The sequence below is a fragment of the Dipteris shenzhenensis genome, chromosome 5 (assembly GCF_047967505.1).
Source record: "Dipteris shenzhenensis isolate YYH24624 ecotype China chromosome 5, Dip_SZ_1.0, whole genome shotgun sequence".
NCBI lineage: Eukaryota > Viridiplantae > Streptophyta > Polypodiopsida > Gleicheniales > Dipteridaceae > Dipteris > Dipteris shenzhenensis.
In genome coordinates, this window is record NC_141600.1 from 6,116,781 (window position 1) to 6,140,350 (window position 23,570).

At 43.5% G+C, this 23,570-nt stretch overlaps 1 protein-coding gene across 2 annotated transcripts in view; it reads right to left on the reverse strand.

Moving 5' to 3' along the window:
- LOC147901553 (AT-rich interactive domain-containing protein 6-like) overlaps positions 1-23,570 on the reverse strand; it is a 108,979-nt gene that overhangs the window by 22,933 nt on the left and 62,476 nt on the right. The window contains exons 6-10 of one of the 2 annotated variants that reach the window (XM_087375108.1): positions 20,872-20,994; positions 20,713-20,761; positions 20,265-20,548; positions 19,962-20,012; positions 19,442-19,534 (exon numbers count right to left, since the gene is read on the reverse strand). In XM_087375108.1, the coding sequence (XP_087231234.1) occupies positions 19,442-19,534; positions 19,962-20,012; positions 20,265-20,548; positions 20,713-20,761; positions 20,872-20,994 (600 nt within the window). Of the gene's footprint in view, positions 1-19,441; positions 19,535-19,961; positions 20,086-20,264; positions 20,549-20,712; positions 20,762-20,871; positions 20,995-23,570 lie in introns of those variants that run through there. The other variant, XM_087375109.1, reaches the window with a different exon arrangement.

The following is a 23,570-nucleotide window of genomic DNA, read 5'->3' on the forward strand; positions in this document are numbered from 1 at the left end:
GTTGTGTTTCATCCATGGGTTAAATTCTTCTCTCGCTGCAGATGTGAAGGCACATAACCCTCAAACAATTGAGAGGGCAACTCAGCTTGAAAAAGTATTTGAGCCTAAATATGCTGAGTCGGAGCCTAAGTTTGCTGAGTGGACTGACAAGAAATCTGCACCAGCACCATTTCCTCGCTTTCCTACTGTCTCAGGTAGTAAGATGCCGTATGCCAAGCCTTGCAGGTATCCTGATGCCAAGCCTGGACGCAAGCCTACTGCTGGAAATGAGCAAGCTGAGATAAAACAGCATACACGGGCAAATAATGGACAGCAGAAAGAAGGCCAACTTATTTTTTTAATGTGGCAAGAAATGGACTCCTGAGCACAGGAATGTGTGCAAGATGCGCAACAGTGGTACTGCCAAGCTCAGCATGATCATTGACCTCTCAGATGACGAGGAATTGTTTGATGCCCCAGGTTCTTTAGATACGTCTCAAGATGAGATGGCAAATACACATGATGCAGATGAGGCTCCTGACATTGGAGCCACGAAGGGCACTGACTTTCCTTTTGATCCTGAAGGTGCTACTGTGCATGACACTCATGCTTTCGTATGAGATTCTGCCCACTGGTGGCATGAGAGGCCGTAGGCCAACACTCTTTTCTGTGGAGCATCACGATGCGGTACCTTGCATGTGAAGATGCAGGTGGTAATGCTCCAGTGAACGAGGATGAGGTTTATTGGGATGCCCAGCCAACACTTTATACTATTTCCATGCATGCCCTGATGGGTGCCAAAAGTGCTGATACTATCAAATTAACAAGATTAATGGCAGGATTGTGCATGTTTTGGTGGACAGCAGTAGCACCCACACTTTTGTTCACTGCAAGACCTTAGAGAGAGGGTTGGACTGATTGCTACTGAGATAGACCATGGGCTGAGAGTAGAAGTGGCCAATGGACAGCATATGATCAGTAGATCTTGTTTCCAAGATGCAAGGATTAAGTTCTCTGATGACTATACTTTTGCAGGTGATCTCTTGGCACTTGACATGGGCCCAATAGATGTTGTCCTGGGCTGTGATTGATTGCGATCAATGGGCAAAATCAGCATGGATTTCAACGCCTTGACACTCAGCTTTGTCCACAGGGATGGATCAGTTACATTGCATGGTATTACAGCTCCTAAATTGCAGGTCATTTCAGCAAGGCAGTTGGCTAGAGAGCTCAAGAGGGGCAGCACCATATATGCATTAAATGCGTCAGTAACTAAAGAGGGTGGCACTCCCCGTGTTGATGATTGTGATATGCAGGATAGATGACCTGTTGGATGAACTCAAGGGTGGTCAGTTTTTCACTAAGATTGATTTGAGGTCCGGCTATCATCAGAGTAGAATGAAAGCTGGTGATGAGCACAAGATAGGCTTTCGCACAGAGAGGGGACTGTATGAGTTCAAGGTGATGCCTTTTGCATGGTTGCCTTTGTGTATGTAGGGCATAGAGGCATTGATGCCACGTGAAGGCAGTGGAGCACTTTCTCTATTGGCCAGCTTTGAGACGGGATCTCGATGCTTTTGTGATAACATGCATCATCTGCCAAAAGGTCAAGTTTGACTGGCAGAGGACACCTCGATGATTGCAGCCATTCCCAATCCCACATAGACCATGGGAGAGCATTGCCATGGATTTTATATTTGATCTTCCAAGGACACCTACGCAGAATGATGGCCTTTGGACTATTATATGCCACTTCAGTAAGCAGGCACATTTCATTTCGGTGAGGAAGAAAATTATAGCGGATCACATGGGAGGATTGTTCATGCAAAACGTCTTTAAATATCATGGGATGCCCCAGTCTATCGTTAGTTACAGAGATCCGTGCATGACAAGCTTGTTTTGGAGAGGATGCTTTGAGAATATGGGCACTACATTAGAGTCTTTCATCTTGTTTTCATGCTCAAGCAGATGGGCAGTCCAAAGAGGCTAATCCCACTATACTTGACTTGCTAAAATGTTGTGTGCCTGAGCATAAGACATATTGGCTGCAGTATTTGCCCTTAGTGGAGTTGGCTTACAACAACATTGTGCATACTCCACCAGAAAAGCTCCATTTGAAATAATGGAAGGACGGAGGAAAGTCCCGCCTATTTCGCATACTCAAGATAAGATTTTTGAGGCTAATAAGTATGTTGAAAGCATGGATGTGGCATATAAGAAGGTCAAGCAAGCTCTCCAAAAGACTTGGGCAAAGCAAAAGAAGGCAACTGATCGTCACCGCCTGTAGGTGCCACTTATTCCTTGGTATGTGCCTTGTAGGCCTACTTATAGTCAGTCAGGACAATTGGTACAGTTAGTTCATGTACCATCTAGGTCCGTTAGGACACTTAGTCCAGTTAGGGAAGTTAGCCCTATGCATTTGTTATGTTGGCTCTCCCTTGAGCCTCCTCCCTTGTACTTGCAGCATTTTCAATACAACAGCTCGTTTTTGGCCTTCTATCACTCTTTTTTTCTGAGTTTCCATTGTCTACCATAGCCAACAGTGGTATCAAGGCAGGTTAGGGTTCAACCCTCCAGCCATTGGCAGCCTCCCTGAGCTTTGTACTCATCTTTGGAACTGTTTTGGTAGTCTTTTGGAGCTATACGCAAGCTTTTCATCACACGTGTGGGCTGTACGAAAGCTGTTTCGTACAGTTCTGTCGCCAAAAAATCACTTCTTTCAGGCTGCTGCTGCATTTCCGACTGCCACAAGTGATCTATCGTCATTTGGCTCTGCATTTTCAGTGCATTTGAGCCTTCAACTTTCGCACGTGTGGTGTATGGACTGCTGTCAGTGTACCGTTTGCTGCCAGTGTCATTAACTGCAGTACGGACTGCAGACAGGCTTCTTTACTGCAGTATGGACATGTGACAGGCGCATTTATACCAGTACAAACGCTGACAGGTGCCTTGAACATTGTACCAACTGTGTACTGTGCTTTAAGGCTGTGTACAGAAACTGCCAGATGCAGTTAAGGCTGTATGGAGGCATTCAAGGCTGCGCACGGAGCTGCACGGACTGACAGCAGCAGTTACTGCTGCATTTACTGCAGTATGGCATCCGTACAGAGCTGTCAGAGCTGTACGGTTGCATTTTCTGCATCTTGTTTCAGGCGTGTGGTCCGTACACCCTGTACGGACCTGTACGGAATTTGAAACAGGCTTTTCCAGCAGTCCAGTTCACCTCGAGGCTCTTGCCAGCTAAATTGAAGCTTGTTGCTACACTCTGGAGCATTGAAGGTCACCATTCTTTGCATTTGGGACTCATTCTTGCACTCTTGAAGCCACATCCTTGGTGTTCATTCAGCCTCTATTGGGACAGCAAATCATTTGTGCTATTGAAAGCCTTGAGGCTTGTGCAGTCACTAGTATTGTCTTTGTCAGTTGTGGTATTTGCTCTCCATTTGCATCAATGGCTAGCCACAAGGATGATCTTTTTGGTATGCTTGAGGTTGATGACAAGCTTGATGGCACCAATTACCCCATGTGGTCATACATGATGGGACATGTTTTGGTTGCCAAGAATCTATGGCATATTGTTTCAAGTTATGAGGCCAGGCCTATACGCACTGCCACTTCTGGTGCTGCACCTACTGCCTCTGGTTCTTCTTCAGGTGATGGGTCTTCAGGTGATGGTTCTAATGCTACTTCCAAGACACCTGCACCTCCTGCTACAAGTGCTTTGCCTCCTACACAGGAGCAAATTCAATGGGATGGTAGTGATGCCAAAGCACATGCCTTGATTGCTCTTTCAGTGAAACGGGTTATTATCGCTTATATCCGGTCTTGCAAGACAGCTAAGCAAGCATGGGATCAGCTTGCATCTTTGTATCAGGAACGGAATGAGGCGAGGGTTGCCTATCTCCACAAGCAGTTGAAAGACTTGAAGCTTAAAGAGGGTGGTAACATGGATGCCTATCTCACTAATGTGAAGGATTTGAAAGAGCACTTGGCCAATATTGATGAGATTATGCTTCATTCTCATTTTGTTTCTAATACCCTTGATGGTTTGCCTAATTCATATCAAGGCTTTGCTACTACATTGAGGTTGGTTGCAAGGGGTGATGCCAATCATTTCTCATTTGACCAGCTGGTTGCTCCTCTTCTTCAGGAGGAGCAAAGTCATGTGAATCGCAGTGCTTCTATGGCTAGTGATCAAGCATTTACTGCCCATCACAAACACAACGGTAAAGGCAAGGTTTCAGCTGGAAAACCCTCTCATTCCCATGTTGATCATTCACATGGTGCCTCTTCTTCGGGGAATAACAAAAAGAAGAAGAGATGTAATTATTGCAAGAAACCTGGGCATGATATTTCTGAATGCAGGAAGCGCATAGCATCTGAAAAGAAAAAGAAAGAGTCTGGTCTTGCAGTATCTGGTTCTTCTAGTACAGAAGATCGACATGACTCCGCTAATTTTGCACAAGACCAACATTGGGCTTTCTTGGTTACATGTCGGTATAATCCTGATGTTCATGATGCTTGTATGGCAGTTTCAGATGTTCATGATGTCTAGTTCTTTGATAGTGGTGCTAGCAAGCACATCACTTCCTGCAAGAAGTTATTCAGCTCATTAGAGCATACATCTCAGGGGGGCAGTGTCACATGTGCCAATAGTGCATCATATACCATAAAAAGTATTGGGCAAGTTGCTCTTACTTCTGACTCCGGTGGTATTGTTACTCTAGAGCATGTGCTTTATGTTCCAGGCATTTCTAAGAACCTCATTTCTATTTCAGCCATTGATGCATGTGGCTTACAGGTTCCCTTTTATGGTGTTAGGTGTGCACTATATGATGCTACACATGCCTTTACCATGGTCTTGACTGGCACATTGACTAGAGGTCTTTATAGACTTAATGATTATGGCAGATGTTTGGATGATGATGATGCACCTGCCGATGCACATGCTTTTGCTCTTGATTCTTCCATGGCAGATACTCCTTTGTGGCATGAGAGGTTTAGAACTTTAGACACCTCAATTTTGGAGCCCCGGTGAAGTTATATAAGAAGTATATGGTTGTTGATCTTCCCAAAATGCATATGCCTACAAAACATGTTTGTGAACCATGCTTACTTGGTAAGATGCATCGTGTTGTGTTTCCCAAGGATGGGAGAGTTGGTGCTTCACGTAAGCTTTATCTGGTTCATAGTGATGTTTGTGGACCCATGAGGGTTGCAGCCCTTGGGGGGTTCTACTATTTTGTCACTTTTATAGATGACTTCACCAGGTACACTTGGATTTTCACATTGAAATCCAAATCTAAAGTTTCTTCATGCTTCAAGCACTTTATTGCCTTCGCTGAGAATGAGAGTGAGCTGCACATTGCTCACCTTAATACAGACAGGGAAGGTGAATACATGTCAAAGAAGTTTGCTGTTTTTTTGGCTTCTCGTGGCATCAATCATCGATGCACAGAGCCTTATACTCCTCATCAGAATCCCGTGGTTGAGCGAAAAAATAGATCAGTGATAGAGATGACCAAGTGCATGTTGAAAGGCAAACATTGGCCTAACAAGTTGTAGTTGGATGCGGTCATGTGTGCAAATTACATCTTGAACAGATGTCCCACAAAGGCATTGCAGACTATCACACCTCATGATGCTTGGACGGGTTAATAAGCCTCGCATTTCTCACATGCGGACTTTTGGATGCTTAGCTTATGCTCATGTGCCTTCACAAACACGCACTAAATTGGATGGTAAAGCTGTCAAGTGCATTTTTATTGGGCATAGCTCAGAGAGCAAGGGCTATAAGCTATATCAACCCCTCACGTGCAAGTGTTTTGTCAGTCGGGATGTTGTGTTTGATAAATCTTCCACTATGCCTTTGTTGGACTGTCAAAAACAGCCCGTTGTTGATGCCCCATACATTTTTGACAGCTTGATGCCTTGTTTCCATCCGATGCTCGGGATGATGTTCCATTTGAGGATGTACCTCCATCTGTTGGTCATTTGCAGCCACATGTATAGCCAGAAATTCAGCCTGATATGCCTCTCATTGATCAGGATCATTTGCACAAGGCTCTTGACAGGAAAGAGCTGAAATTCAGGAGCCCAAAAAGGTACCCCGTTGGCTCCTTGACACATTAAAAGATAGCAAACAAGATACTCCTCTGCCAGAGCAGCTGTCCGGAAAGAGCATGCTAGTTTTGTTGCTTATGCATTGGTTGCTACAACATGCAATGAAGAGCCATTATGTCATCAAGATGCCTTTCAGAATGATTGTTGGATGAAGGCCATGCAAGCTGAATTGGATTCTATCCATCAGAATAACACTTGAGAGTTGTGTAATTTGCCTCCTGACAAGAATGCCATTGAAACTAAGTGGGTGTACATCAAACAGAAAGCTGATGGTTCAGTGGACCGTTACAAAGCCCGTCTTGTTACTAAGGGCTATGCTTAGCAGCATGGCATGGACTATGAGGAGACTTTTGCTCCTACTTCCAAGATTACTACTATTTGCATTGTTATTGCCTTTGCTGCCTACTTTCATTGGCAGATACATCAGCTTGATACCTCTCGCTCATCTGGTGATGGTCTAATGCTACTTCTGGTGCAGCTGGCTCTTCCACTACAGGTATTTTACCTCAAACTCAGGAGCAGATTCAGTGGGATGGACATGATGCTAAAGCACATGCCTTGAATGCTCTGTTAGTAAAAAGGATTATTAACCCTCATATCCGTTCATGCAAGACAGCTAAATAAGCATGGAATCAGCTTGCCTCCTTATATCAGGTGCGGAATTAGGCTAGAGTGGCCTATCTCCGCAAGCAGTTAAAGGATTTAAAGCTCGGAGAGGATGGCAACATGGATGCCCATCTTACTGGTATTAAAGATTTGAAAGAGCAGTTGGCAAATATTGATGAGGTAGTCCCGAATTCTCATCTTGCATCTATGACACTTGATGGATTGCATGATTCCTACCAGGCTATTGCCACTACTTTGCGGTTGGTTGCCATGCGCAACGCCAACCACTACTCTTTTGACCATCCGGTTACCCTTTTATTACAAGAGGAACAAAGCCGTGTGAATAGAAAAGCTTCTATGGCTAGTGATCAAGCCTTTGCCACACAGCATAAAAAACAAGGGCAAAAGGAAAGTTTCAGCTAGTAAGTCCTCTCATACACATGCTCGTGATTCTTGTGATGCATCTACTTCTGGCGAGAAGAAAAAGAAAAAGAGATGTAGCTATTGCAGCAAACCTGGGCATGACATCACGAAGTGCAAAAAGAGAATTGCATCTCAAAGAAGGAGTCGGGTCTTGCAATTTCTAGTACTCCTACTATAGATCTCACAAGTTGTATTTGATTCACAGTGATGTTTATGGTCCCATGTGGGTCGCAAGTATTGGAGGAATTTACTATTTTGTCACTTTCATTGATGACTTTACCAAATACACTTGGATTTTTGCCTTGAAATCCAAATCTGAAGTCTTTGCATGTTTCAAACATTTCATTGCATTCATAGAGAATGAAGGCGGGCTGAAAATTGCCCACATAAATACAGACAGGGGGGGTGAATACATGTCAAAGTAATTTTGGCCTCACGTGGCATATATCATCAATGCACTGTGCCTTATACTCCTCATCAGAATTCCGTGGCTGAAAGATCAGTCATGGAGATGGCCAAGTGTATGCTAAAACGCAAGCACTTTCCTAACAAATTGTGTTGGATGTTGTCATGTGTGCAGACTATATTTTGAATAGATGCCCAACCAAGGCATTGAAAACCATTACACCTTATCAGGCTTGGGCAGGCTATAAGCCCAGGATTTCTCACCTTAGGACTTTTGGTTGCTTGGCATTGCACATGTGCCTTCACAGACACGAACAAAGTTGGATGACAAAGCTATGAAATGCATTTTTATTGGGTACAGCTCAGAAAGCAAGGGCTACAAGGTCTACCAGCCCCGCACGGGCAAAGTTTTTGTTAAAAGGGATGTTGTTTTTTATGAGTCATCATCCATGCCTTTGCTGGACTTCAAAAACAGCCCACAGTTGATGCTTCAGATATTTCACAGCTTGATGCCTTTGTTTCAGTGAGACCGCCATGATGATGCTACATCTGTGGTTTCTCCTCCTCCTCCTAATGGTCATTTAAGCCACTTGTGCAGTCTGAAAATCAGCATGATTTACAGCCTGATATGCCTCTGATTGATCAGAATATTGTGCAACAGAGCCATTGACCAAGAGAGCAGAAATTTAGGAGCCCAAAAGGCTTCCCCGTTGGCTGCTTGACACTCTAAAAGACAGCAAACAAGATGCTCCTCTGCCAGCCCATACTAGAGCAGCTGTTAGGAAAAAACATGCTAATTTGGTTGATTCTGCATTGGTTGCTACAGGTCATAGTGCACTCCTGAACCATATCTTGGATTTAAACCGGATGAGACTCCGACAGTGATGCAGCAAAGGATGCTCTCAAGCATGAGGAAAATGAGGCCCAAAAACCAGGATCAAGATGATGGATCTCAACAGGGTGAGGGAGAGGCATGCCTCCTTCAAATCATTAGGGCTGACTCTCTTTCTTTCTATACACCATGTACTTGACTCCGGAGTCTCGAGTCCTATTTTGTATTGAGGCCTTCAGGCCCGAGGCATGGCCTCCTTGTTTTGTAATTTCCATATTATCTGCCCTCGGATCTACAGTATTCTACACTCCTATGCTTTATGCACATTGCAAACATGTACATTTCAGTTTTCAGTATTCTAAGTGTCTTTAAAAGTCTAAACCTGAAACGGTTAGAGCTGCTGAAAGTGGTTTTATTTTTATAATTGGTATATTTTCATATGGATCAATGATGTGCCATATGACGTGGTGTTCTGGTTCCCGTCATAGTTTTTTCCATACGTTACCATACGCATACGTCATACAAGTATGGAAGTATGATTGGAGTATGGTTCAGCCCCTGTTGCTAAAACATACGTGACCCTAATTTTACCCAAAAACATTTAGAAAATATACATTGTACACATTACATTAACATAGAGCTACAAAACTTTCAACTTTCAACTTCAAACTTCAAACTTGTATTAATATTAAAGTCATGAATCATGATTCATGAAAGTTCAAAGAGTCCAGCCTCCAGAGACCAGAGTCATCTGGAATCTGGATTCTTATACATAATGTCAATGATAGATCAATACTACACCAAACATCATGATCAAAGGTAGTAGGTAGTAGAAACTTGGAAGAAGGTAGTACACCAAAACATCAAAGGCAAAACATCATATAAGAAAAGGCTGCCACAGCCCGGAAATAAACCTGAAAATTGAATGCATCACAACTCACAACCGATGAGGCTCAAGCCTCAAGTTGCATCCTCATCCTCATTGTCTTGCTCATTCTCATCCTCATCATCATCTGCATCAATGCCATCCTCCTCCTCCTTGAGACCATCCTTGAGGCCAACCACAGCCAAAGTCGGCCAACAGTATACGGAGTACGGATTAGCAACGTACCCATTAGAATAGTGCTAAAAAATGTGTTTTCCAAGGTTTTGGCCAAGCACAAAATCGATCCCCCCTCCCCAAAAAAAACCCCAAACACAACAAAAACCACAACAAACAAACCCACACCCCCTCCTAAAATAAATAAATTTTTTATTTAAAAAACTTGTATGGAATACGGTACGTACGGATGGAGTACGAAAAATATGTTCGTACGCGTACGGACCTAAATATGGTTCCCGTTCCCCCTTCCCAGAGCGTTCCCGTTTCTGGCACCCAAAATTTCAAAACATTCCCATCCCCTCATAACTATAAACAGCGCGCCTACTTATGTCTATAGCCATCAAGAAATATGTGCCAAGGCATGAGGAGACTCATATATTGATAATACCCCTTCTCTGAACGTCACTCCAACCATCAGACAGAATGCCAAAAAAATCCATCTCTTTTTTATAAGATCAATGACTCTGTTGATCCTAGCTATCTCATCGTCAAGCACGGTGGTGCGCATTGCAACTGCCTTAATCATTCTCTTCCACTGCGGAGCTTGGATAACATTGAAAGCAAAACTGCATTGAATGATTGTCTCCCAATCTTTGTCGCTCTTCCTACTCACTTTTACAAGTTAATATAGCTGGAGTACTCATAGTGTCATCCCTAGATGAAGATGGTGCAAGACTAAGGAGCTGTTCTAACCCTCTTCTGTGCGTGAGAAGGACTCAATATAAGCAGTGGAATCTGCAACCTACTCGAGCATGTCATCATCTTGCATCAAACTCTTCTCTTGTGCAGCTCTATCCAAGGGATGAGGCTTACGAAAATGGTGTGCATTCTCTCTGTTCCATTTGGGGGAACATTAGGACATGCACAAATGCCTCTACCACCAAGGCCACATACATGGCAAATCAATTGTCCCCCAAAGCTTGGAAAACAAAGCTCGTGAAAGGCACTCCACCACAATAAAATTGCATTTCCACTCCTTTGTACTTGACCCTTGAAGGATTTGAGTTTATCATAGTGGTGTAGGTGGTCCAAAGAGGATTCACGGAATGTAACTCAATTGAAAGCTGTTCAAACTTGAGCTGTGGCATCCTCCGTGCCTACATGACCCTCAAAACACTAGCACACCCCAAGATTTGGCTCCTATGCCTCCGTGTTCCGTACACCCATTTGGACACATCCATGCACCCAAGGGTGTCAGGGCTACATGCCCCCACTCACGCACACAACTCCAACACCCATTCACGGCATGGACCTACGTGCCTTGCATGCCCACCGATATAGTGTGCGACATCCACGTAGCACCGGGAATGGCTCCCCCACTGTCCGGCATCTACCTCACATCCCAAAAATGCTCATGCAACTCACACATCAAATCGTTAAGACCGCACGCCTCCAAACTGTCCTACACACTCACTGTTTCATGTTAGAATTATTATTATAATTCAGCAGTGACCAATGTAATGTAATAAGTAGGTTAGGGGCACTTTTCCCTCATTTAGAGGTTTTTTCCCCTAACCACAGTTAGTTCACTAACTACGGTTAGTAAAGGATAAGGTTTTGTCACTTAGACAAAACCCATCCCACTTCTTGTATTACACACTTCTTCTATTTCAAGCACTACGTTCAGCTCTCTTGCTCTCACACACTCTCTTTTACTAACATTTGGTATCAGAGCAAGATCCAACTTTTTGCTTCCTAGCCCGCAAGCTCCCTACTCCCTGCTCCTTGCTCGCAAGACCTTCCTGCTCCAAACTCCCTGATCCTTGCTCCTGCAAGCTCCCGTCCGTACAAGTCGTACCGACTGATTCCGTACACCCCATACCTGAGCCATACCTTTCGTCCGTACTGTCGTACAACGGTACAAGCTCACGGAGCTCCTGCTATCCGTACATCTGCGTATGCTTCCGTACATTTGCGTCTGCTTCCGTACATTCCATACAGTGTCCGTACCATCGACTAGCCCGCCAGCACTCCATACATCTGCGCCAACCCGTACAGTGTCCGTACATCGTCGCTATCAGTATCCGTACTGCCAGCTGCCTTGTGCCGTACTGCAGGTACTAATTCGTCTGTACATACGTACGATCTGTCAACGTCGTACAAACCGTACGTACCTGCTTTCATTCCGTACATACGACGGCACAACTGCGTCGCACATGTGGCACCTGCAAATCGTCTATACAACCCTACAAGTTTCAGTACTTCCGTACACTGTACATCGTACGTACGGATTTCCGTACATTTTGCAGGCCCTTGTACTTTTGGTTAGCATCCGCACTTTTGTGCAAGTTATATTATTGCAGATACTCGAGCAATTGGTTTTCTGGCAGGCATTGTTTGCAGAGAGCCATTGTTTGGCTTAGATCTTGCAAGAATTTGGGGCATTCCGTATTTGTAGACAGACATTGCAGTTGGGTTGCAGGTTGTCTAAAATTTGGGGCTTTTGCAATCACACTGCAATTTTGCAGTGAAATTTGGGGCTTTTGCAGGAAGAGAGTAATTTGTGCAACATTTGGGGCTTTTAGACCATTTGCCCTCTTTTGTATGCAATTTCCCACAAGAAATTGGGGCTTTTGCTTTTGGATGGCAATTTTGCAACTAAAAGGGCATTTTGGAAGTCTGCAAACAGTATTGGACTCAGTACGAGTCAAATTGCAGACTTTTGCCACCTTTTGCAGATTCTATTTGCAGATTTTTGGGCATTGAGCAAAGCATTGTGGTGCATTTTGAGCCTTTGACAGGCTGTGACAGTATTTGTCACTGTACATCCCGGGAAGGGATTTACTTGTTCAGTTTGCTGTATTTCTGAGTTTATCTGGCAAAAATGGCACAGAACAACTCAAATGAGGTGTTCGGGGTTCTCACACAGGAAGATAAGTTGGATGGCACCAACTACTCCTTGTGGAGTTTCATGGTTCGCAATATCTTAGTTGGCAGAAATCTTTGGGATTATGTCAATGGAGATGAAGAAAGACCAAATACAACGCCTATACATGTCACTCCTACAGCTGGAGGCAGGGGTAGAGATACAAATACAGCACAGGTGATTGGAGCAGCCGCTCCAGGAGCTCCCACAGCAGAGCAAAAAAGATGGGACTCTAGAGATGCACAAGCTCTTTCAATAATTTCTCTTTCTGTCAAGAGGTTCATTATACCTCATATTCGGTCATGCAAGACATCTATGGCAGCTTGGGTAATACTGGAGAGTATGTTTGCAGCAAGAAATGATGCCAGAGTTTCCTTTCTGAAGCGAGAACTTTCCCATACACATATGGAGGAGGGAGATTCCATGAATTCTCACCTCACGAAGCTTCACTCACGAAGCTTCAGGAACTCAGGGAACAATTGCTGAACATTGATGAAGTCATTCCGGATTCAGAGATGATCTCCACCACTCTGAACTCTCTTCTTGAGTCGTATCTCGGTTTCCACACCTCGCTGAATTTGTCATTGAGGGGGGACAACAATCCTCTCTCCTTTCACAAGTTTGTAGGACTTCTGTTGCAAGAGGAACAAACACGCAAAAATATGGCAACCCGGGCTGGCGAGCATGCTATGCTCTCTAAGTTCAAGCCCAAGGGTAAAGGGCAGCAAAAGCCACATGCCCATCAGCCCACACATCAGCATAAAGCTGATTCTGGACAGCCTTCTTATAAGGCACAGGTTGATACAAACAAGCAGAAAAAAAAAGGACATCTGTCATTATTACAAGAAGCCAAGTCATTATATTGGAGAGTGCAAGAAGCGCATAGCCAAAGAAAAGAAAAGGGATTCCGGTATGGCTGTATCAGATGCATCAGGTCCACATTGCCATGATGGAGGAGATGTTGCAGCCAACTTGGTTGAAGAGCACTATGCCTTTTTGACTTGCACTTCAGATTTTTTAGTGGGTAATTCAAATACTACAGCCACTAAGGATGATGACCCATATGCTTTTTTGACTTGCAGTTACGATCCTTCAAAGGATGAATGCTCTTTCAGTGTTGATGAGACACTACATACTTGGTATTTTGATAGTGGTGCTTCAAAGCACATCACTTCCAAGAAAAATCTGTTTGTAACTTTGCATTCTTCACCCACCAAGAAGAAGGTAACTTGTGCAAATAATTCTTCTTATTCAGTGTGTGGAGTGGGAGACATTATTCTCACATCCACTGATGGCACAGATTTCAGAATTTCAGATGTACTCTATGTGCCAAGTATAAAGAAGAATTTGCTTTTAGTGTCCTCACTTAATAGAGGAGGATTTCAGGTTGTTTTTTATGATGACAAGTGTGCAGTCAGAGACAAAGAAAATGAATATGCTTTGAGGTTGTCTGGCACTTTGTATCGGGGTCTTTTTCAGCTTGATCTATATGAAAAAAAATCCCATCTTGCATTATCAGTTAGCACTCCCATTGCTGCGATGCACAATGCCGAGCTATGGCATGCCAGGTATGGGCACATGAGCTATGGCAACTTAATGACACTTCAGAGGCATGATATGGTTACTTCAGAGGCATGATATGGTTGATGCATTACCTCCTTTGGAGTCGCCTCCTCCTCATGCATGTGAAGGTTGCATTCTTGGCAAAATGCATAGGCTTCCCTTCAAGAAGGATGGTGCAGTGAAAGCTACAAGAAAATTGCAGCTTATTCACAGTGATGTCTGCAGTCCCATGAGGACACCTACTTTCGGGGGTTATCTCTATTTTGTTACATTCATAGATGACTTTACCAACTATACTTGGGTCTATGGTCTCAAGGCAAAATCAGAAGTGTTTATTCATTTCAAACACTTTGTGGCTATGGTTGAAAATGAGACAGGACTCAAGGTGCAGACACTTCGCACAGAGCGAGGGAGGGAGTACATGTCTCGTGAATTTGAGACATTTCTGAAAGAAAAAGGCATTATGCATCAGCTGACACTGAGGCTTACACCTCAACAGAATGGCAAAGCTGAGCGGAAGAATCGCACCGCCATGGAAATGGATAGATGCATGCTCACAAGTAAGACGTTGCCTCACAGGTTTTGGCTCGAAGGCCTCGTGTGTGCCAACTATGTTTTAAATCAGGCTCCTACAAAGGCTTTGAACACAATCACTCCCTATGAGGCATGGCATGGGAGAAAGCCTTCAGTGGACCACTTCAGAGTTTTTCGTTGTGTTGCATATGCCCACGTGCCTGTGGAGTTCAGACACAAGTTGTCAGATAAGGCACTAAAATGCATTTTTGTGGGATATAGTTCACAAAGCAAAGGCTATCGTCTCTACAATCCTGCTACACGCAAGATTTTTGTCAATAGAGATGTCATATTCTCTGAAAATTCTGCACATACAAATGCTGAATTTCAGATTCCGGCCTCTTCAGATGATGTGTTTGAGGGGATGCTTCCTATAGCATTTGGTTCCCCCGCTGAAAATCAGAATTTACAACAACCGATGGGTGTGCCACTTTGCATGTAAGTCAATTCCACCTAGTTGAAGGTGTGTGTGAAAAGTATTGTGCCCATCGGATATGCGGAGCTGAAGGAGGTGGAGAGTACCCTGGAGATGCCGAAGGTGAGGGGTAAAATTCTCTCCAAAGATGGACAGCAAACTCGTGCAGTAAGGCACATGGAGGGAGCTCATTCAATTGAATCAGCTTATGCAGGTACTCTTCTTGATGAGGAGGCACCTGAGACATTTGAAGAAGCAAAAGATAATGTGCATTGGATGAATGCCATGCACGATGAGTTGCAGTCCATTCATAAAAATCAGACTTGGGATGTTGTGGATTTGCCACCAAGTAAGAATGCCATAGGTACACGGTGGGTTTTCAAAGTCAAAAGAAAGCCAGATGGGTCCATTGATCGGTACAAGGCAAGGCTGGTTGCAAAAGGATATGCTCAGAAAAAAGACATAGATTATGAGGAGACTTTTGCTCCTCCATCCAGGATGACGACCATCAGGTCAGTTATAGCCATGGCTGCAAATTTGAATGGAATGTTCATCAGTTGGACATTAAAGCAGCTTTCCTTAATGGAGACTTGTTGGAAGAGGTTTATGTCAAACAACCTCCGGGCTTTGAAATTTCAGGAAATGCACTTCATGTATGCAAGCTGAATAAAGCTTTGTATGGGCTGAAACAAGCCCCACGTGCATGGTATGCCAAAATTGATGCCTTTCTGACCAGCAAGGGGCTGCACAATAGTCCAACTGAGAGCACCCTCTACATCAAGAAGGATGGGGGGGATATTCTGGTCATCATTCTTTATGTAGATGACATGCTGCTCACCGGATCAAATGAGGAAGTAATTGCAAATTTCAAGGCCCAATTGAAAGCTACATTTGATATGTTAGACTTGGGCTTGTTACATTTCTTTTTGGGGATCCAGTTTATTCAAGAGAAACGTGGCATATTTATGTCTTAGTCCAAATATGTTCAAAAGCTCTTGGACAGATTCAACATGCATGATTGCAAGCCTATGTCCACTCCCATGGAACCAGGGTTGAAGCTTACAATGCATGATGCGGGTGAATCAATTGATGTCACACTCTATAGTCAGGCTGTTGGATGCCTCATTTATCTCTGCAATACACGACCTGATATTCAGTTTTCAGTTTCTCGGGTGGGCAGGTATATACACAGCCCAAAGATTATGCATTGGCAGGCTGTAAAACGCATCTTTCGTTACTTGCAAGGTACAAAGTCTTTTGGCTTGATGTTTCCCAGGGGGGGTGACTTGCAGATGCATGCTTACAATGACTCAGATTGGGCTGGAGACTATGATACTAGGCAGTCCACCAGTGGGAATTGTTTCTTTCTAGGACATGCTTGCATTACAGTGGCTACCTCCTCATGTGAAGCTGAGTACAGGGCAACTTTCACAGCGACAGTTGAATGTATTTGGTGCGTCGTTTGTTTCCTGATATTCATCTTTCATTAAAGGGTCCTTCTCCGATTCTCACTGATAGTCAGAGTGCTATAGCAGTGGCAAAGAATCCTATGTTTCATGCTTGCACGAAGCACATTGAGGTTCACTATCACTATGTCAGAGAGAAGTTGCATGCAGGAGAGATCAATATGATCTATGTGTCAACACATGACAATGTTGCACACATCTTCACCAAAGCACTTTACGTGAAAAGTTTGAGGCATTTCGCAGTGCCCTGAACTTATCTCCTTTTGGTGATTGATCATTTCCTTGTACATGACATTGGCACTGCAGGGGGGTGTTAGAATTATTATTATAATTCAGCAGTGACCAATGTAATGTAATAAGTAGGTTAGGGGCACTTCTCCCTCATTTAGAGGTTTTTTCCCCTAACCACAGTTAGTTCACTAACTACGGTTAGTGAAGGATAAGGTTTTGTCACTTAGACAAAACCCATCCCACTTCTTGTATTACACACTTCTTCTATTGCAAGCACTACGTTCAGCTCTCTTGTTCTCACACTCTCTCTTTTACTAACATTTCCTACAGCTCACTCACTACAGTCTGCATTACAAAAGAGGGAATTAGAACCAAACTTAAGTGAAATTTTGATGCATGATAATCGCTTTTGTTCAAACTTCAAACTTGAATTGCAAACGAATATAAAAAGAGAACAATGCATTATGCAGCACAGTTACGCTGAAACGCGTTTCAAAGCCCAGCCAGGTCTGAAACGCTGTTTCAGTGAAGCCTGGATCCGTAAACGCGTTTCAGGGTACAAAAACCGCCCGTTTTAGACAACAAAGCGTCTAGGGTCTCCAAATGTCACGAAAATCTGCAGACAATCCGATTTTGGTCGTCGTGATTTCGATTTTGGCGCCCTGTGCAATGTTTCACTCCTTCCACTCCTTGAGCCTCATACTCTCTCCATCCTCAAGGTTTTCCACTGACAGGTGGGCTATATAGGCTGTAGCATTCTAAATGTGTGTGTTCTCATCTCAAAACCCCCTTTTCTAAAACCCCCCCCCTTGCTGACATGGCGTTTCCCCATTTCAGCCCTCCTAGAAATCCCAAAATGTTTCCGTTTCCATTTCCTCGTTTCCGTTTCCCCTAACTATGTTATGCAGTGTGCACAGTATTCCACACAGCACACTGCAGTGTTCAGTTTGCACAGTTTTCCATGTTATAAGCTTCAGGGAACAACCCAGGGTTGTCAAAGTTGAAGCTGTGCAGTGCAATGCTGCTGTAGACAGTAGACTATGATTTCACACAGGCTGAGCAATGAGGGATCCACGCAGGCTGAGCAGTCAGGGCTCCAAAGGAGGCTGGAGCTCTTGCTATCTGCTGCACATTGCAAGAGCAATAGGTACGCATCTGAACACTGCACGCGGCTCCAACAAAGGCATCAAAAGGGCTGCACAGATAAAAGTTGTACAGCAGCACATTTGCAGAGGAAGGGGAAAGTATTGACACATACCTTATCTGTTTCTAACATTTCTAACGTTTCATATTTTGAAGTACGCGACCCAATCCAATCCTGATCCTCCCTGATATACCAATTGAACCGACGACGATGGGTGTACGGGGTTCATCCTCAAATGTGTTCCAATGGGCGTAACTACAGATTCTATCCTCTTTTAAGATATCCTCCCAGCTGCCCATTTCAACCTCAACTTCGTGAGAGCTGGTCATTCGTTTGCATATTAGTCATTCTTTTGAAGACACGGTTGTTCTCGTTGAGATACTCCTTCCTCCCATGAACCAGCATTGGATTACCTTCTCTTTTGTAGAAGGCCATGTTCTCATTGGTGCATGCCATATCTTGAAGAGACGGGACATTCTGGCATGTCTACCCTCCAATATTTCATCCAATAACCTCCTGCTCTCTAGCAACCCTTGTGTTTGGTTGCTTCCATTGCCTTGCACGAGAGGTCTGTCCATGTTCTTTTTTTGAGCTGTACAACAAAGGAGAGGAGTGTGTTGGCATAGAGCTTCTCTTTCAAATAGTAGCATGACTCTCTGCTAGCAGCATGGACTAGGAAGACTAAACTTCATTCCATTTCTTCAACATTGAGTCTCATCTTAACCGCCCTCTCCAGCCTCTTCTGTAGGTGCACACATCAAGGACGTGGGAACAGGTCCCTCCCTAGAAGCCCTTCATTGCAAGCCACCTTAATCCTTTAAATACCCGTTCATGGCCTCATTGGGCATTGTTCCAAGTCAAAGTTCTCACACACTTGTCCCTCACACAACAGGTTTGCATCACAAGCAAGGTGAACCTTGCAGATGTCATGCCCTGCATAAGGCCTGTGGCAAAGGATACAAGCTCTTGCTGCACCAGATTCCTAGATTGGGAGTACTTGTTTGGGATGATCTAGACATCAATCTTGCATGTGGCTCAACATATGGAACCTTTGGCTGGAAGGTGAGTCAGCTAGTCACCTTTATGCAGGTCCTGTTGATCATCATGTTTGTTTCCGGGTCATGTGCCTTGATACATATCTCTCTGGATGGTTGATCTAGGTTTAAGACCATGGTCAGTTATAGAACTCCAGCTAATAAATTACTTCAATTTGTACTCAAGTCAAGCTTGAGGTTATTTAAATACGCTTGTACTTCTATAAGCCTGCATGAATTTCAAAGACATCGCGGAATCAATAAGGTGCTTGAGACTCAGAGAAGCAATTTCTTGACAGCTTCAATCCAGACATATTACTGTTATTTCTGTGAATTGCACGAGAAGTAGACCAAAAAGAAAATCAATATCACTCACAAGGAAAGGATACACTATAATTCTCTCAGGATAACAACGTTCCTTGTCTCAGCTGTATTCAAGTCTGTAGCATTCAGCATTACAAGTTTCCTGTGTTATTAAAAGCACTCCGATTTCAAATGCTTCTCCTTTGGAACTACTGCACAACATGCCTATGGACAAGTACAGGCTTATGCATATTATGTGAAGAATTTGTGAGGTATTAAGCATATTATTGGGTCATGTAAATATGTGCTTTCCTGTTGCATGCTGTTTAAAACTGTTTTTAGCTAGAAGCCCTTTCAATATTTGCAAAAGAATTACCTTTTTAAATGGAGTTACCCCCCATGGATTGTTCAGCTGCTCCGGTTCACCAGTGATCACAATTTGTCCTCCAGGCTCACACTGTATTCGGACCTGCAGAAATGTGGACCCAAGTGAATAGCTCAGGTCAGAGAGAAATGCACATGAGACATGACATAATCAAGAAAAATATAAGCAAAGAAAAGCAACAAGAAACCATAGCATTCAAATTCCGCATTCATTGATCCAATATCCTCACTTTAGTTCGATTGACCCTGTGCTGAGCTGAATAAGAGAATGGCAACTTGTGAAAAAAAACAAGCTCTCAGTCATCACATACGTTTCCCAGTAAAAAAAGGATATATTCATTAAGTATTTTCCAAGGCTAGCACAACCAAACTGAAGATGTTCACAAATGCAACCATACGTAGAATTATTATTTGGTAAAGAAAGCCTATGGAAGAGCCATCCAGAACTACCCTCCGCAACTACTTTTTAAACCAGTCTAACATGAGCTGTAAGAGGTGAAAACTGCACATACCTCTTCCCGAAGGAGTCCTGGAACAAGAGCATACACCTCAAAGCAATCACGCTGCCCACATGTCAAACATTACTTCCTAATCAGTTGCTTGCTGTGTACGGCAGGCTCCAATCCAAGAAATCCTCTGCCACATAAGCATCACTACTATCTTGAGCAAGAAAAACCACAACTATGCTTCCCAACAATGCTCCCAAATCACTCAAGCTATGTAAAGTACACAACCCCAACGAGCAACACCCACTGCAGAATGGCATAGGTTTGTCACATACAGCTAAGAAGACAAGAAACGAAGTTGGAACTCACAGTTTTATGCACATTGATCTTCACCCAGTCAGCTTGTGGCCCCTCATCAGCAACCCATATATCTGTTCCATTGAAGGGGTTGCAATTCCTGCTTTTCAAGACGTGTTTTCCGTGTTCTTGTTTCATGACTTTCTTCTTCTGCATAGTGGTGAAGGATGGATTACCAACATCCTCGTAAATTTCATCCTTAATTGTACCATCAAAAAACTGAAGCCTTGACCCCTTGATACGAGCAGCATGTACAGCCCTTTCAAGGTTTGTGGCCTTTTTCCTTTTCAGAAGGCCTGAATATGACAACAGAATTCAATCAGCCTGGCTTGCAACTTTTTAAGACCAACGTATGTCAATAAAGCCAATTGTACGTCATACAATGGGCTCTGGTTTTTCTATCTCCATGTTATCATACAACTTTCTACATCTTCATATAGCCTAACTAGTTTTAAAATACCCATTTTAAGTTGTTTCTCTCGCTTAGCAGCGGGAATGGAGCTCCTATCCTGCAAGTTGGATATATCATGCATCAGACACATAACAACTGAATAATGTCAATATAGAGAATCAAGCCACCAAGGATGTAACTTTAAAAGGGTATCCATCATTGGTATACCTTAATAATTGGATCTCCAACCTCTCCATTACTGAGAAGCCTCGGTGAATGCCAGCCCTGCATAGCCCTCGAAGCTGCATCTCGTCTAGCCCGTCCTAGATTTGGCATATAACTTGTACATGGCTGAAATGGCAAGGTCCTCTTTATCACCATTTCTGATACTCTACCTTGAACCTCCTATACTAGTTTTCCAAAACAACTCCACCATCACACCCCCCCCCCTCTTTTTCCTTTTACTTTTTAATGTGAGAAAAAATAAGCCTTACAATGCAAAAGAAAACCAGCAAACTTAAAGCACGTATCTCAAGGATTGCATTTCTTGAGTGACAGAAACTTCAATCACAGTGACCACCAAATTACATCCCGCAAAGTAGAAAAGACTACAAAAAATCCACGGTCCAGGAAGTACTCCACCCAATCTCTCTTTCTCAACTGTAATCACATGTTCAATACGTTTAACAAGGTACATGCTCAAGGTCTGTATCTTGTTTAACAAGCTTGAAGGCTCCTCATTAAGGACATTGGAACCATGCCAATAGACAACATATGGGAATATCAGGACCACAGCAAATATGGGAACATCAGGAACACACACTTCTACTTCTAGTATCAGACAGAATTTTGCACTCACACTCAAACTAGTCACTGATCGTAAAGTAGAATAATTTGTCAGTAATAACAAACATGTAATATTGCACGTGTTGCCCATCAAAAAACAAATAGCTGACCGTTTGTGAATACTTTATATGGTTACTTTGCTGCAGCTCATGAATCAAAATTGATACACTTGAGCGTGGCTCCTTTACAATTTGAATACCCCCAAAAAGTGACGCCCCCCTAGACACACACACACACACACACACACACATTGCCTGGATATCAGACTGAGCCCCCAGTGAAACAGCGCTATATATAAACACCCACACATAATCGTTGCACTAGAGGTCCAGTCTGCTATCCAGGCAATGTGTGTGTGTGTATGTGTCCGTGCCCAAGCGTGTGCGTGTGTAGGGGCGCCGAGGATGCATGGAGGCTTGAATGCTCTTAATATTCACATTCATATGCTGACTCACAAGGCTACTCTCTTGCTCTCCTTCTGGGAGCAACATCAACCTTGGGCTATTATGCTTTCTTGTATGGTTGGCTCTCTTGGCACAACTGCTTTGGGCCATTGGATTCCCTAGCTGCCCCTTTGCTCTCGCCTCATTAAATTGCTTTGGTCGTATGGCCCTCCAAACCCAAGCAATTCTCTCCTATGTAGAGTAATCAATGGAGCCAGGTGTTTGTTCCCCCTTTGGCTCATATTCAGCCCAAAAAGGTGTATCTTCTGCATCGGTTGGGTGTTTCTACAGTGCAACATGTGGAGGATGATCGCGGCTTCACTCTTCCTTTTCGTTAGGCTAGGAGACAGTACTTGGGTTTGCATCACAGGACTATTAGGCACATTCTCGTTACTTTGCTGCAGCCTCTTCAACCTCTTTCCCGCCTGTTTAGTACTCTTCTTTGTTGGATTTGTAGATCTCTCTACCAAGAAAGCTTATCATCTCTTGCTTCCACAGCCAAGGATCTAGCAGCATTGGAAACTATTTGGACATCTTGACAAGTCCCTTGCTTGGTGGAAGACTTGTCTTCGATACATCTGGAGTTGTAAACTTTCTCTCAAACAACGGGTTTTCTTGTGGGATTGTTTAGTAGGGGCCTTACCTGTGGAATCTCAATTGGCTGCCTGAATGAAGTATGCTTCCTCGGTTTTCCCTATTTGCTCCGATCCAAGGGAACCTGTGCTACATCTTTTGTACACATGTCCTACCACTCGTGACTTTCTTTTCAAATTGAAGATGGACCCCCATGTATGCCTTCCTGGAATCACTTTTGGCAAACAGTTCTGTTTGTTTGGTCAATACACGTCTCGACCACAGATAATGCTCACTTTTTTCCCTGATGTCTATTTAGGCCTCTCTCGTCATTATTATACCATGCCTCTAACATGCGATTCTACAGGCATTCCTTGGTGGATGTTTATTGTTTCTTATGTTCGTCCTAGCATCGGTCTCTCCAAGATGCACATTCTCTTGAAGACCTTGCCCTTTGGCCCAATTGGAAGTGTCTTATCAATGTTTTTAATTTATGAGTAGTAGTTGTTCCACTTTGGGACAGCTATGAACGTACAGTCTTTTTGGAAATAATTTCTTGTAAAAAAAAGGATGGGTTTTAGTGTTCTTTGGGAGCATGTGCACGCACACACGCATAGCTGCCCCAAAATGGAGGAGCTACTAGTAAAAACTAGAAACTGAAAGAAGAAACTTAATGCAAATCTTAGAGAGACTGATGCAAGCAATGACTGAAGAGTGCCTATACAATCGAATGTTACGGCCATGATATAACGACCATACATCCCAGTAGCAACACAGCTCAAGAACTGGGCATAATCTACTGTAGAGGGATATCTACCAAACAACCAAAAATGCCTCCAAAAAGAAATTCAAGGAAAACGATCACAAAGATTGTGAACAAAATGAGAGTAAGAGTGAGCAAGAGAGTGAGCTGAACGTAAGTCTGTTAAATAGTGTACTGAAAATGAAGTGAGTACAAAAGAGTAGTGAGGCGTTTTGTCTAAGTAACAAAACCCTATCCTATCCACTAGCCGTAGTTAGGGATTAGACTGTGGTTAGGGGGGAAAACCTCAATGAGGGAAAAGT